Raw genomic sequence first — 16451 nt, 5'->3', positions numbered from 1 at the left:
TTAAGGGTTGCTGACAATATATAGTGTAAAGTTTTGCAGCACACATCCAGGTCATTTTCTCATCCATTGTACTTAAAGGAGGATAGTGTGCACCTGGTCAACTTAAAAACTGCATGTCTAGTTGCCCAGTTAAAATTCAGTAGCTGTCTAAATTTGTCAATAGAGTCCTAACTCAGGCTTGTAAATCTAGAATTTGAGATGACTTGGCTTTAATATTTTCATGTCTAAACTGTTTAGCAAAGAAAGTGATTCAGCAATAATTTTCAAGTCCAATTCTCATTTTTACTTTTTTCAGATTTTTTTTTGCAAAAATATTATGTATGCATTTCCAACTAGCCTTTTGCATTTTTCTAATATTGTAAACGAGTGCCAAACAGAGGACTGATTTTTGATGGTTTAGATGCCTATTTTCTTGAAGTTGATGACTGACATAATGACAAGTTATGAAACTTAGTTAATCTAGTGTGAGTTATAGTGTACGATTTTAAAGTAATTAAATCAAAACAAAGTGAGTACCATTAGTAAGGGTGGCTTCCTTCATCAGTTTAGGTTACTACAAATTTATTAATAAACCTTGTAAGAATTCTCTTAACAATTGTTTTCAACACCTACAGTCAATTTTCAGAAATGTTCTTGTTTAATATCTTGTTGATAAATAAGGTACTGTTTGGCTTTCTCAAAATATCTGTGAGTTTGACAATATTACTATATGCCCTGACTTTAAAATCTATTACCTGAATATACTTCATTTTGGAACAGCATCTCTATGTGCTAATTAAGTAATCAGTACCATGTTCAAGTTCAGAAGTTGAAGTGTTTTGTATTAATAGACTCTGATTTTAGAGGCATCAAAACACCAAATTATGCCATAGGGTATAATGTACTTTAAAAAATATTGCAACTAAAGTTATTTAATTAAGAAAAATTCTGTCTTTTCTATTGACATTAGTCAAGGAAAACACACACACACACACACACACACACACACACACACAATGTTTAATTAGATATTTCTGAGTCAATGCACAATTCCTCACTAAATCTTGGGCAGCTGGTTTAGTTACTGTTACTAACACCTTCGTGTCTCTTTGTATACATGTCTAATTTATTAGTTTCTTGTAGATTGTCAGCAGCCTGCTGCCTCCGTACCGCCACAGTGCTCACAACTAGCTGGGAGGCAAGACTACCCAACTGTCAGGTAAATTTATAGGTCCTTCCTTCTCCCCCCAGCTGCATGTCAGCTCCCTTTCCCAAGATCATAACTACCTACGCATCTTTATATGTCATCGCATGCTTTTTTTTTCATGAATTGGCAACATAACTACACCATTGTTACTTGCAGCCCATGCTCCTATGTCATCAATCACTAGCTGGTAGAATAAAGGCTGCTTCATTTCACCATTCTGAGCAAGCTCTTGGGTATTTGTGTTTCACTGCCTCCAATCTCAAACCTGTAATCGATAAGTTCTTTGACCTACTTTTGTTTTATCTTTTTGTCCTTCAATTATACATCTTAGGCAAGTAAACATTCCAATTAAAACAGAATCAAAAAGGTCTAGAAAGCCATTTGTGGTCGTACAGACCTGCAATCCCAGCATTCTGGATGCTTTGAGACAAGCATGTGTTGTGTGGTGAGTTCAAAGACAGCATTTGATAGAGAGTAACTCTGTCTCTAAAATCCATAAAAGAAAGGAGGGGAAGAAAAAGAAAGATAAAAGCTCAGATCTGAATTCCCCAAGGAATATTTGCAGTGATTATTTTCTCTTTATCTGAAAGGGTTTTAGTGGCAAGTTTAAAACTCCCTAGGCTAGGCACTGAAGTGGAGAGTTTGCTGACAATTCATATTTCAGTTTAAAGTACTCCAAAACAGTTACTAGTTTCCTCATCCGAGTGTCTCCTCACAGCTTGGTAGCATCCCTTCACAATCTCCTCATCTCCATAGCGTCCTTCATCCCCACTCACCTAGTTTCTGCTGGTACCAAGCTTCTGGATTCAGAATACGAGCTTTAGACTTTGTTTATAAATATATATTAATGTACCTCTTGTTCTCCTATCAGAGAAAGGCTTGCATTAAGCAAGGACCAGCCCAAACCTAAGTCCATGTATGTGTCTGAGATGTAGCCGACCGTATGTGGTCATGCCTTAGCTGAGTAGCCACCAATACAGAAGCAATACATCCAAGGTTGTGATCTGGATTATTGCCTATGTCAGTGGAATGCTGACCCCAGTGTTATAGATTGAACCTACGCTCTCTCATAAGCTAGGCCAAAGCGTCTACTACTGAGCTGCATCTCCAGCCCCTGAAATACATTGTTAAATCGTCACTAGACAGTATCTTCTGATTAATGTCTCTTAGAAGGATGAACATGCCACTTCCAGCAAGAGGACATTTATCTCAGACATGCTCTATATTTTTTAAAGATTATTTTATTTTATGTGTGAATGTTTTGCTTGCATGTATGTATGTGTACCACATGCACACTTGGTACTTGGGGAGGTTAGAAGAAGGCATTGGGTCTCCTGGAAGTGGAGTTACAGATGGCTGTGAAGCTCCATGTGGGTGGAAGGAATTGAACCCAGGTCCTCTGCAAGAATAACATATGCCCTTAGTTACTGGACAATCTCTCCAGCCCCTCAGAAATTTTCCTTATTAATGTATTGATGGCATTTATGACAGTAGACAGTTCTGGATAATTTCATTTATGTAAGTAACTGAATATTAGGATGAATGTTCAAGTTGGTTTGAGAGGGATTCCATAGTATAGTGGTTGGGAACCTGGGGTACAAACCCGTAGTTTAGGCTCTACAAAGCAGTCTCCCTCTTTTGGGGCACTGGAGTAGTGTCAACACAGTACAGATGCTCCATAAACGCTAACAACATGAGTGAAGTTTGGATTCAGACATTTGCATTGTAACCCTACCTCTTACATTTCTACATGTGTAGTCTTGGAAAGCTGCTTCTGCTGGCTGTGTTCTTTTGGAGGAATTCAGTGATGAAGGGCCTGGCATGTCTGCCCTGTCTGCCATTAGTGCTAACACTTCAGTACACTACTAATTTTGTGACCACAGCTTGCTTGGGCAGAGTTGCAATACTACTGCTTTAAGAATTTCCATGAGACAGGAAGGCAAATGTGTTTCTTCTCTTCTGAGGCGTTTCCTGTCTCCATAGGGTAATTTAACCATTGAGATGTAACAAGAATAAATTAATAAAGAAAAAAATGCAAAAAAAAAAAAAAGCAATTTAGTGAATTGCTGAGGCTCCTAGATTCTATCCAGACAGATGTAGAGTGTCCAAAGCCGTCTTCTTCTCTTCCTCACTATAGATCACATAGAGCGATGATTAATGTATAGGATTTGAAAGGACTCCTCTTCAAGTTAGCCTGGGTTCTGATTGGCTTCTGCTGCAGGAGGATCTGAGTCAGTACTGCACTGATTAGTACTTCCGGTCAATAAAGGCAATATCCAACTAATATTAGTACTCATGCTGGGTACCAGGCAAGGGTAAGTTCTTCACATGTGTTAGTCACAAGATTCAAGCTAAGCAGCTATTCCTGTAAGTGAGAAAATCCAAGTTCAGACAGACAAAAGAACTGTCAGAGGTCACATCCTTTGAGAACAATTGAGTCAAGTGATCTAACACCCATTCCCTGTGCACCATGGAGACAACTGCCCCTTGGATAAGGAGCCAGCCATTTCACCTACAGTTGTAGGACAAATGAAGCCTCAGATTCCCAGATAGCTTTAGCTGTAGGTGTATGCCTCCATGCCCAATGTCTATATACTGAGCTTTTTTGGAATTAAAGTTTTTATTTGGAGTCTTATCCACAATCTATACAAGTCATGCACAAGGCATTAAATTGGAAAGCACCACAAAATAATATTGAAATCTAAGGTAAGAGCACAGTATGTCATGTTTCAATAAATATAATTAAAAAATTTTGGACTTTTTGTAGACTGATTTTATCTAAGTTATTGAAAAGTTTTATATATAACAATGTAGTGGGAAATGATGTTGTAGCCTTGGACATAATATTTAAATCTATAAACATGTTTAATGCTTATCACATCTCTACATCTACTAAGTCGTGTTTACCTGGAAGAAACAAAGGGGCAAAAAGCTTTTTGAAGATAAACCAAAATTCCTGAAGATATGCCCAACTTAACACCTGAAAAACCTTAACAATTAATTGTTAAGCTCTCTCTTACAGTGAAATGTTACCTAAGTGGTAAAGGTTGAAGTAGTCTTCTAAAAATATTTAGCAATCAAAATAGAAGCTGAATGTATGCTATTTTCTAAGTGATAATGTGTTAAGTGTTTATGTTATAATTCATTAATCTGTCAGTCAAGAATATGTTTCTCACACATTAGTAGATATATACATAAAATACACACAATGTCACTACATTTTATGAAAACAGAATACTGAAAATATTTAACTAGGCTTCACATGCAAATAAATTATCTTCTTCAGTTGTTACTAGTAAATGCCAATCCCCTATAAACTCCGATGTCTGAGCCTATTGGCCAGCACCATCTGAACCACAGTAAGCACATGGCAAGTGTACAATCTAGTCTGTTCCCGGCCGTGCTAACTGGAAGTCTCCTTTACCAAGATCTTGCTTGAAAAAGATTGATATTCAGTGACATCACTTTACTGCCTACCCAGAGATCTAAGAGTTGGAGATACAAAACTGAATACTTGGCCTTCTCTCTCTCTCTCTCTCTCTCTCTCTCTCTCTCTCTCTCTCTCTCTCTCTCTCCCTCTCTCTTTCTCTCTTTCTCTCTCCCTCCCCCTCTCTCCTTTCTTCCTTTTTTCATTTCCTTTCTTTCTAATGCATTGCTTTAAAACGACATTTTTCTTGGCATGCTTTGGATTTAAACTACTTTATTCACAAAATGTATGTTCACGTGTTTAACTTGTCTGACCATCACAGTGTGGTTGTTTATCAGCATGGTTTTGCTAACTGCCTTCTCTCTCACTTTCAGTCCGGACATGGCCCTCCCTGAGGAGCAGCCACATTCCAGCGCACAGTGTGCTCCTCTCCATTGTCTGGCCAAGCCTCCTTACCCCTAGTCTTCATCTCTCCTGAATGCCTATCTGGCTGAAGGTGTTTTAGTGACTCTGAGGACACTGCCTAAGATCTAGCAGGTGTTTTCTTCTTGGATCTTAGATGTACATATGGATTACAGTCCATCATTTTACAAGAGGAGAGAGAGTTCAGAAGAATTAAATGACGCATAGACTGCAGTGTTATCAAACAATTTATGGTTTCTCTGAATCACAGATGATCTGCAAGCAAGTGGCAACAGTTTACTCGAAACTGAAATGAGACATGTATTTCAGATAGCAGGCTTTACCTCCATAGCAGAAAAGAGATCCAAGACCATGTAAAATAGATATGTTGTAAAATCATCTTTCCCTGTACTCCAAAGTCAGCTATAGAAGTTGATTCCAATATTTTCATCAATATTTATTTTATATTTTATTTGCTATATCATCTATGTTTATAAAGATAATTTATGTAAGTGAAATTCATTTATTTTTAAACAGTCACAGTTTGCTCAGTTAAGTAAAGTTTTAATTTAGTTTAAAATCTGAAACTTGCCAGATTATTGTCCTTCTTATTGCAGAAAATTACATATGAGGTGCATCATAATGTTAATGATAACTATTTTGCTGCTACATAAATATTCTTTATGTGGTTATTTTCTAATCAGTAACTCATTAATTGTTAGTTTTTTTTAACTAGAGCTGTTCACTGGACATTTATTAAGTAAATCTAAGAAAGAGGCAAAGCTATGATTTATTGACTTAATCAAGTTTTGATGGTATCTTTCATTTTTAAAAATTGCAGTTGAGTAGATATATTGGTGCTGCTCCTGTGTGTATGGTGTCTCTGTGTGTGTGTTTGTGTGTGCACATATGTGTGTGTGTGTGTGTGTGTGTGTGTGTGTGTGTGTGTGTATGGTCGGTCATGTTAAAGAAGGCCAAATTATTTGAAGGAAAGAAATGGTGTGCTTATTTAATGATCACAGATTTTTTAAACTTTTTCCAAATTTAGAATCTTAACAGTGGGTTTCCCACTAAAAGGGATCACAAAAAATGCAAAAATATATACCTATATATCTGTAAGGTAGCCTTGGCTAGTTAATTTATGCAGAAAGTGTATGTTTTGTTGTTTGTTTTATTCACAATGAATTTTCCTTGCCAAAAAATAGTTAATAAACCTTAGCTCATTGTCTACTTTTGACAAACTCAGGTGCCTACAATCACATTATATTGAGATAAGACACATTACTACTTAATTTACAGATATTGCTAGGTAATTTTATGACTTTATTTAAGGCAATAGAATTTCATAAGAAAAATTTAGTTTTTGCATTATTGAGAAAACAAAGACAACAGCTAATTGAGCTGTAAGGTCTAATTTGGATTCCTCAGTTCTCAAGTGCTGCCCACATAATTGCGCCCAACCCTGACTCCTTGTCCTTGTCAGGTAGCCTTAACTTACATAAAAGTACAAAGGTTTTACTTTTTCATGTAACAATATCTTTAACTTCTCTTCAAAACAAAACTGGTCCTCACTGTTAGCAAAAAGGTGATTACGTTGTAGGACACCAGCAGTGGAGATTCCACAGCTACCCAGCTTGTGGAGTGGAAGGGGAGACACATTTATGGAGTGGTCCGTCACGGCTCAGCAGTCACTCCCGGAGCGCGTTGCAGGGACTGTTTTGGTTGCTATGTTCCGGTTGAGTAGCAGTTATGGGTATCAAAGCAACCCAAAGATTTTGTGTTATTTGAGTAACGTTTTAAAGTGTCATGTCTTATGCAACTTGGAGTAATAGTTGAAATTGTCATCAAAACAGTCAGGTTAAAGTACAGCAACACACAAACAGCTCCTGATGGAAGGCCTAGTCAGCCGGAATCCCAGAGTCTTCCCTGTCTGCACTGCTCTGCTGTTCCCATACATTCTCTGCGTGTATTGGTGTCAAATCTGCCTGGTGCCCATGTTAGACAGCATGGATTTTATTAGAGTTTAATTAAAAACAACTTCCTCTGTTCTTTTTTAAAAAAAATTTCTCCTCCTTCCTAAGGATGATTTGAAACCCGGGAAGTGTCAGAGTTACTAGGTGACTTTGTACCTGAGGGAATAAATTCCTCAGAACAAGTTGTGTCTTGGGTTGGGAACTCAACAGTGTATCTTTTCTCTGTAACTGCTGTTGACATAGCTGCATTGCATTGCTGTATAAAGTTGATTTCCTCCAACATGAAATTTATCACTAAGTTTGTTATAAACTATTTTTATTTTAGATGTTTATTTGGATAGAATGTAAAATGTTTGTTTTGAACTATTAATTCTATGAAATATTAATCTTAACAGAACTTTGTCAAGAAGATGTAGAAACCTTGAAAAAATTTTCTCATTTTCAGCACAAAAGTAGGTGGAGTAAACAGTAAGAGCCCATCATGTATTTATGTGGTATCATCACTTAGTGCAGGTTTTATGTTTATTTATTTACAGACCCTCTTGATGAACAAATGTAGAGTGCTGACAAAAGTGAGCACCTCTGAAGATAATATCAGGACATAAAAGTGGAAAACTGAAGAAACAGAAGCAGTAAGAGTAACTGAAAGTGCAATTGATATTAAAATATAAACTACAGGAATATTACAAATGTTAATATTTTTAAACACTCAAAGGTGAGAAGTAATGTTCAAGATTAGTTAGTAAAGTAACCAACTATTGTGAAAAATTTCATCACACAACACACACACACACACACACACACACACACACACACACACACACACACACAGAGCAGGTGTGAATAAGTCAGAAAAAACCTGCATAAGTTGCTTCTCTCCCACAACTGTGTGGATCCTAGGGATTGAACTCAGATTATCAGGCCTAGTGGAAGACATTTGTACCTGATGAGCCATTTTACTGGTCCCATTTTTTTTTTTAAATCTAAGCACAATTACAAAGCTGAATAGATGAATTAATATGCAGGAATGCCTTCTCACTAAGGACTTTTTATTAAAGCTTAACAGTAAAATAAAAAGAAGGAATAAATTGCTTTTGGCCTAAGTGCTAAGGAGCATGAATGAAACTTTGAATTTATAAACGTTTTGCATATCTAATTCTTGATTTAAAAAAAGGAGGAGGAAAATAGATTTTCAAAACTTCTAGAAAACATAAATTTATTAAGGAGTGACGAAGACTTACTTGGAAATGATACTTTATATTTGCCTAAGGGAGAGGAGGTGTGATAATGACATTCAACAACAGACACTAACAAACGCCAGAGAGCAGCTACAGAAGGGTCAGTATTACCTAAAGAAAACATATATTTAAAAGTAGGAAATTAATCGTTGGACAATTTCAAGGATTTGTTTTTTAAAAAAAAATGGAATGTTACTGTTAGTCTTGTAAGTATAGGCAATTTGTGATAATATATTATTCTAGGAGCCCACAAGTCTATGATTATTTTGTTTTAAAAATTTAAATATGTTAAATTTTATTGATTGATCATGGAATATTTTTAACTTTTAAACTAGGATAACAATCTTGATTTTCTAAGGCATTTATTATTTTTAAAAGGATTTCTTTAAAATTGGAATGTAGCAACTTTACTTAAGAAAGCTTCAGGGTCATAGTCTAAAAAACAAAAATCCTCAAGAAAGCTTGATAGCCGGGCGTGGTGGCGCACGCCTTTAATCCCAGCACTCGGGAGGCAGAGGCAGGTGGATCGCTGTGAGTTCGAGGCCAGCCTGGTCTACAAAAGTGAGTCCAGGACAGCCTAGGATACACAGAGAAACCCTGTCTCGAAAAAACAAACAAACAAACAACAACAACAACAAAAAACAAACAAGCAAAAAAGAAAGAAAGAAAGAAAGAAAGAAAGAAAGTTTGATAAATAGAAAGTATACAATCTCTTAGAGCAGACAAGTACTTTTATTTACTTACAAAGATCAGTTTGATGTGTTGCCCTGAATATAATCCTTTTCATTCAATCCAAGGATGTCACAAATGTCTTTAGCATTTGCTTTATCTATGCTGTAGAATATGTTCCTGTACAGATAAGTCCCTCTCTATTAAGTAAGCATGAACAATTGGTCTATTAAACTAACTAAGAATGCAGATGTTCCCTCATATTCTATATTGAATAAATTCTTCTCCAGTAACCAAGCACAGATTACAAATAATGGTATGAATAAATCATATATATTTTATACTATGATAAATATCAACTTTTATTGTATAAGCCAACCAAAAGATTTAATCTTTCTTATGAAGAAATCAGTGGGCAAGAACAGAACAGGGTGTAGCTCAGCAGTGGGGTGCTTGCTGGACCTGTGTGAGACTATAGCATCCAATGCACTGCAAACCAAACCGAACCAAACAAAAAATGACGTGTTTCCCTGAATAGAATCCTGTTCATCCAATTCAAGAATGTCACAAATGAATTGATACTGAACATATAAATAAACTTGTAAACCCCACAATGTTTAAACTTTTGTTTTTTTATAAATGAGTGATCTAAAAAATCTTTGCAGTAAGGCTGCAAAAGTTGCAAGTTTTCAAATAAAGCAGAAAGCTGCTGAACTGAAGTTATGCTGTCAGCTTGGCCAGTGCCAATGTTGAAAAACAATTACTTCAAAACTGGTGTCCTAGCTCCTGATTGACCATTTCTACTTTCTGTAATAATAATCCAAGATGGGTTGTCTGAAATTAAATTCACCTTTATTTAAATGAGATTTTATCTACTATAGTCCCTGATATATTGTAGCCCGATGTTTTTAAGTTAATACCTGAAAGAGTTCAAGTAAGACATCTATTTTATCTTACTCAAGGTATAAATTAGATAATTGGTACTAAAATATGTTCTTTGATTTGGGATATTTCAGGAATGACAATTTGTTTATGAGGAGGAGGAACAAGCAATTAACCTGCATAGTGTAAAGCAAGAGTATATGATGTCTGCATGAAATATTTCACAACATGTAAGCTTTCCCATGTCTATAACACGGATTCTACATAGAAAACTTACTTGTCTTGTGATCTCTCCATTAGGAATGCGAAGAGCCTGTCATATGTACTGGGTCCCCTTCCCATATGCCTCCCAACAGGAATTATTTAATAATGCACCACATCTGAACTGAAGCTTAAATGACCTGTTGAGTCAGATAATTTCTGAGATGGGAGTTTAATTGCTCTACAACACTTACTGAGAATTTATTTTTATTTTAACTTCCATTTATAATCAATCTCTGCTGTTATAACTATCTAATGAGACCAATGAAAGTACACTTTATGCTTCTCAGTGTGATCGCATGTTTTTATTTCAAAAAAGTCATTTAAATTTTTTATTTTTCTTTATTCTTTCTTTCTTTCTTTCTTTCTTTATTGACACAGGGTTTCTCTGCATAGCACTGGCTGTCCTGGAATTCACTCTGTGGACTAGGCTGGCCTCAAACTCAGAGATTCACCTGCCTCTCCAAAAAAAGTCATTTAAATATCTGAGAACTATGAAGTTAAGGGAAGTTATACCATTGTGCTGACAAATCTTTATCTTGTAATAGAGAAAGAGAAGAAGTCATTGGGTTCATAGCTATGACTATGTGGCAAATCTGAGGAAATACTTTTTTAATATTATTGCCACAGAACTTTTAAGCTCATTGGTTTGACTGTTAGAGTCAATTAGACAATTAAAAAATATTTTATGGAATTTTTGTAATATATTTAGTGTCTTTATTTGCATGGTTATAAAGATGTGAGTCTGATGAGTCTAATATTGTGTTTCATTTCCATGTTAAAATTTGTGTTGTGTGTGGCTAAACCTAATTTCTACACTGTATGATTATTCTTATAATAATTTAGTTATACCTACCTTTATTATTATACCTTTGGGGCTTAAATGCTATTAAGTGTTTCTATGTAATAATAATAATAATAATAATAATAATAATAATAATAATGATGATGATGATGATGATGATGATGATGATGAAAACATGACTAAAGGACTAATTTTAAGAAATGCCTTTCTTGCTAATTATTTTTTAAAAATTCAACATCAGAGGCATTATAAAAAACACATGCATTTAAGTACAGAAAGTTCTTGTATGTTTATTGTTTGCTATTCTTTTTACTTTTTTATTGTAGATAATCCCAAATGAATCTCTCAAAGGAGAATCCTTACGGCATTTGCTTGATTCTGTCCACTCAGTGTTTGTGAAAGGCATTCCATTGCTAAGGAAATAACTGGATGCTGATAGTTATTATTTTGGTTTATCTTACCAACTGAACATCCTGTATTGAAAAACTTTTTCCAGTAAATAAACTGATTATCTTTTGTTCATTTCATCAGTGCTAAATGTTATTAGTTTGGATTTTTTCTATATGCCATTTTCATTTCTACTTACCACAAATAAAAAGTATAGGAACCTCTATATGATACATATTTTTATCTAAGATCTTATCTAAAGAGTAATGACTTACCATTTCTGCACACTCATGGTAAGTGATGTGTATCAACTTTATGTTTCCTTTTTTCTGTTTGTAATCTTTCCTTAAAGGGCATTTTGGCAGGAAGATGCACTTAGCTGAATTCAACTAGAAATGTATTAATACAGGAAACATTGTTTTCATGAAAAGATAATGATACTTTATATTTAGAGGTAATCTTTTTTCTTTTACATAGGAAAGAGCTAAGTCAGCCCACTTGAGGGAGGTCACTTTACTGGATCCTCCTACAGTATACATGCTAGTAGATGGATGAGCTGCTCTGGGAATCATCTGTTTTGATTCTGTTTCGTTTTAAAATGTTGCAGGGGGAGAACAGGCAAGTATAGGTTTATGTGAAGTGCTAATGGGTAAAAATGAAATCCGTCTTATAACTGATCAAATTTATGGGCCTGGCTAGTGTTGCTTCTTCACCTTTGTCACAGAAAATATTAAAAATAAAATGTCTTAAAAATCTCTCCCTCTTCTAAAAGCTACTGTGCTTTTGCTTTTATTTAGGAAGTTGGACCTACAAGTGTATTTGGTAGTTGGCCTTTTCTTATAGAGTAACCCCAATAGTTTGTAAAATTCCTAAAGTTTAATTAATGAACTAGCCTCCAGAAACATCATGGTAGTCCCTCTTAGTCCAGACACATCCCTGTCACAGTTATTGGAGAGGCAGAGGGAGGAGAATGGAAAAGAACACTTGAGCTCATGAATTAAGGATAGAAAGACATTGTCTCAAGAAGAAAAAAAGAAGAAAAGAACGTCTTTTCTTCATCTCTGCATTTCATCAGCATCTTGTAATATGGAGTAACCTTGCAATCCTGATTTCTTAGGACATGGATACGCTTTTCTTAATATTTGGCTCTGCACATGCCGCCACGCTGTAGGAGTTACAGGATTTACTGTCTAAGAAGTGGGTTCTTTGCCTCTGTGCCCTCTAGCTTTTCTCACAGGACTTAATAGAGGCTCATTGTCACCTGTTTATAAATGCCTGACACTAAGAGTTTAAACTGAAGAGTAGTTACTTTTTTATCATGCTTTCCTGGTGAGTCAAACGACTAGATCTCTAGCATCATATAAATTTCCCTCACGTATGCATGAATTCCTCTGAAAGAATTGCTTCTTAAACAACTTATGCATTAGTCATAATTGAGTGGCTAACAGAACCTCAGAGATTTAATTCATGACATTAAACATTGGAGAAAATAAATCTCACTGGGAGAAGTTTTAAGTGTCAAAAGTAAATGTGATGCATAACAGAACTTAATTGTAGAGGATGATACAAAAGTAAAATAAATCAATCATAATAGCAGATTGTTGTAGTAAAAGTTACAACATACTTAATTTTTTAATACCCATGTTTTAAGGGGATACAAGAAAGATAATTTTATAACCATCCACACAAAAGTCTGCTTTCCTCACCACAACAAGTCTGTCAACACAATTTGGGAGAATGAGTATGAAAAGAAAATGTGGAACTCCTTGTGCAAACATTAAGAGTTTCAGGGCAGTGACAACAGGGCACTAAAGCAAACAAGAAGTCCTCCAGAATCTAGGATACTGTGTGGCAGTGCCTGGAGTATGCTGAAACAGTGACTTGGAACTGCAACACCAACTTCCTTTTTCTTAATTGATATTTAAAAAATTTTACATATATATATTTATTTATTTTATTATACATATATAAAATAAACTACCTAGAGCAAGAAGAACAATCAATCAGGGATAATGTTAATGTTACATTCATAGTGTTTTTGTTATTTGTATTTGGTAGCCTTGAAGAAAACATTTCCTATCTTGGTGAGTCTAAAATTCTGAATGTAAACCAATATCTATCTTATCTCTATCAAATTAAAACATCTATCTAGATTGAAAAACATCTTAACTCCTAAACAACTAAGCTTAATTGTGAAGCTAAACTATTTGGTCTTCAACCCCATCAGAGACTTAAGAAGGAATAAAATTAATTATCTGAGTAAACAGGAAGTGCAGTTTAGCAGCTTCCAAATTGAAAAAAAAAATGACAGAGACAGTTTGCTGCCTGAGCACCCAAAACTCTATATAATGTTGGAGCATCATCTTCAGCCTCCTGGCCCAGTATATCTGACAGACATATTTGTGAGGCAGGAACTATTGAGGACTTGCTTACCCTGTCTTAACAGAGTTTGACTATCGACTCTATCTGTATCCAATCTTGCCTAGTTTTAGGCAGAATTCTGTCAGTGGCTGAAATGAGGACATTTTGCCCAGTGGTTGGTATGCCAGATTTGAAGCCATCTTTAAGGAGGTTCTTTGATGCTTATCATCTTTTTTTGAGGTAGGCTGGCTGTTGCCAGGAGTTAACCTATCTTATTGTCAAAGAATTCTTTTTTTTTTCTTTTTTTCTTTTTTTATTGATTTATTCTTGTTACATCTCAATGGTTATCCCTTCCCTTGTATCCTCCCGTTCTTCCCTCCCTCCCATTTTCCCCTTACTCCCCTCCCCTATGACTGTTCCTGAGGGGGATTACCTCCCCCTCTATATGTTCATAGGGTATCAAGTCTCTTCTTGGTAACCTGCTGTCCTTCCACTGAGTGCCATCAGGTCTCCCCCTCCAGGGGACATGGTCAAAGGTGAGGCACCAGAGTATGTGAGAAAGTAATATCCCACTCTCCACTCTACTGTGGAGAGTGTTCCATCCATTGGCTAGATCTGGGTAGGGGTTTAAGGTTTACCGCCTGTATTGTCCTTGGCTGGTGCCTTAGTTTGAGCGGGACCCCTATGCCCAAATCTGCCTATCATAATGTTCTACTTGTAGGCTTCTAGGACCCTCTGGGTCCTTCTACTTTGCCTTTCTCCCATGATTCTCTCATCTAGAATCCCACTAGAATGTCCTCTCCTCTGTCTCAGTTTCCTGGTAAGTGAAGGCTTTCGTGGGACATGCCCCTTGGGCTAATATGCAGATATAAGTGAGTATATACCATTTGAGTCTTTCTGCTTCTAACAATAAAACATCTTTAAATGCCATGTTCTGTAGGACTCTGATGTTTTTGAAGACCTTATATAACTATTTTACCTTATCTGTCTATAGAATACCTATCTATTACCTCTAGGATGTGTATTATTATGGTATAAATAGGCTAGTAATCAACATGATCATGATTTCATCAATTGACAATGAACTTGTCTAGCTGACTTACTCTAAACAGCCTGTAATAGCACTTTAAAGGTATTGGAGGCAAACCTTGTATTCTACTTGAGTGATATAGGTACAATACCTCATACTAGAGTAGAAATACACACACACACACACACACACACACACACACGTATGTATATATATATATATATATATATATATATATATATATATACATAATGTTTGTGAAGAATAATCTTAAATTTGAATTCTATACCAATGTATCAAAATTAAACTTATTTTACATCAATACACAAATTTCTATACCCATGAGTTAAAAATAACCATGTGAGCACAATTAAAGCCTTAAGTTGAGGAGTCGACTCAATAATCTACTTTTTGTCCTATCATCCTTATATATTTCTATACTCCCCTTTTTCTTTTCAGTCCCTATCTCTAAATCTAAGAAAGAAAGATAAAGGAAAAGAGAGACATCCTGAGTCCAACCTCATTTTCTCTCTGATTAAGAGAGAATGAAAATAAATATCTGTAGTTCAAGAAAGCAACCAAAAACCTACTCCATAAGGGAAATGGGGCATCATTCTTTTAGGGTTTCTTCTGGATGATTTAGGATGAATAATACCTTTGTAGGGGCCCAAATAAAATTTGGGGAAATGGTTAAACAAGATAGGAATAGTATTTGTGGTCCAGTTTCTAAATGTTGAGAAATTCCAGACTTAATATAAATCCTGTGTGAGACAGTCTGAAATGCTGGACCAATTGGGAATGGAAGCTCTCTTTGAAGCTGTCTTGGGAGCTGTTCTGTTCTGATGGAGAACAGCAACTGAAGTACTTGGGGCTGGAACAATAAGGATGCAGGATGTCAGCTTCTAGCATGCTGAGAGAAATGGAGCTTGTCAGGTCTGATCCAGCTTCAAAGTCCAGTTCTTTTTATTTGAAAACATATAATTTCTCCCAAGCATTATGCAGTCTTGAAACTGTAAGTGTATTAGGTGTGCAGGGTGTACATAACAACTAAGGCTAGTTCTCTGCTATTTGCATGAGCAGAAGAAAGACATCTGTAAATCTTCATTCACGCCATGCAATGAATGGCATCTAATCCTAAATCACAGGGATTCTGTAACCAACAAGAAGCATTGTCTATGCATAGACATTCATGTCTCAGCCAGTCTCAGAGCTGTTCCCATGCAATGGGATCAGCAATATAAGTTACCTGCTTATTCTTCAGTTTGAATTACTTACATCCCCACTGTAGTCCCCTCCCTCATCATATCCTGATCCCACCCTCCCTCCCTTATCCCCTCTCCCCCCTCCCCTACTCCTCAGAAAGGGGGGGGGGCTTTCTCCCACTAATATCTGATCTCAGCTTTCCAAGTCTCATCTATCCTACCTGTATCTTCTTCCTCTGTGGCCTGGCCAGGCCACCCAGCCAGGGGGATGTGATCCACATTGGGGAACCAGAAATAGTCTCTACTTCCCATATTATGGGGCCCGTGAGGAAAGTGCTGCTTATGTGCTACCACTGAGCTGATTCTAGGTCCTTGTCATGTATAGCCCTTGGTTGGTGCATCATTCTCTGCAGCAGCCCCTCCTCCTCTCAGTCTTTTTAAATGTATATTTTATTTTGATTTATTCACATTTCCTCCTGATTGTTATCCCGTCCCTCTTATCTTCCCATTGACACCCTTGCTCCCTCTCTGCTTATTCCCCTTCCCTAGAACTTTGGTTACAGCCTATTATGTATCATCAGAATAGTCTGCATTCCCTACACTGTGTGTCCATTAGACCATCTTGCCA

At 36.2% G+C, this 16451-nt stretch overlaps 1 protein-coding gene across 9 annotated transcripts in view; it reads left to right on the top strand.

The window, feature by feature from the left end:
• BICD1 (BICD cargo adaptor 1) overlaps positions 1–11370 on the top strand; it is a 143737-nt gene extending 132367 nt beyond the window's left edge. For 3 of the 9 annotated variants that reach the window (XM_084764841.1, XM_084764844.1, XM_084764847.1), the window contains 2 exons: positions 1123–1198; positions 4988–11370. In XM_084764841.1, coding sequence (XP_084620967.1) covers positions 1123–1198; positions 4988–5075 — 164 coding nt within the window. In that variant the 3' untranslated portion in view covers positions 5076–11370. Of the gene's footprint in view, positions 1–1112; positions 1199–4987 lie in introns of all 9 variants that reach the window. The other 6 variants (XM_084764843.1, XM_084764845.1, XM_084764842.1 and 3 more) reach the window with 4 other exon arrangements.
• The last annotated feature ends 5081 nt before the right edge of the window (positions 11371–16451 follow it).

Source organism: Acomys minous, assembly GCF_964271855.1.
Source record: "Acomys minous genome assembly, chromosome: 17".
Lineage (NCBI taxonomy): Eukaryota > Metazoa > Chordata > Mammalia > Rodentia > Muridae > Acomys > Acomys minous.
Note: the sequence above shows the minus strand (reverse complement) of the source record. Positions and strands in the feature narration are given on the sequence as shown.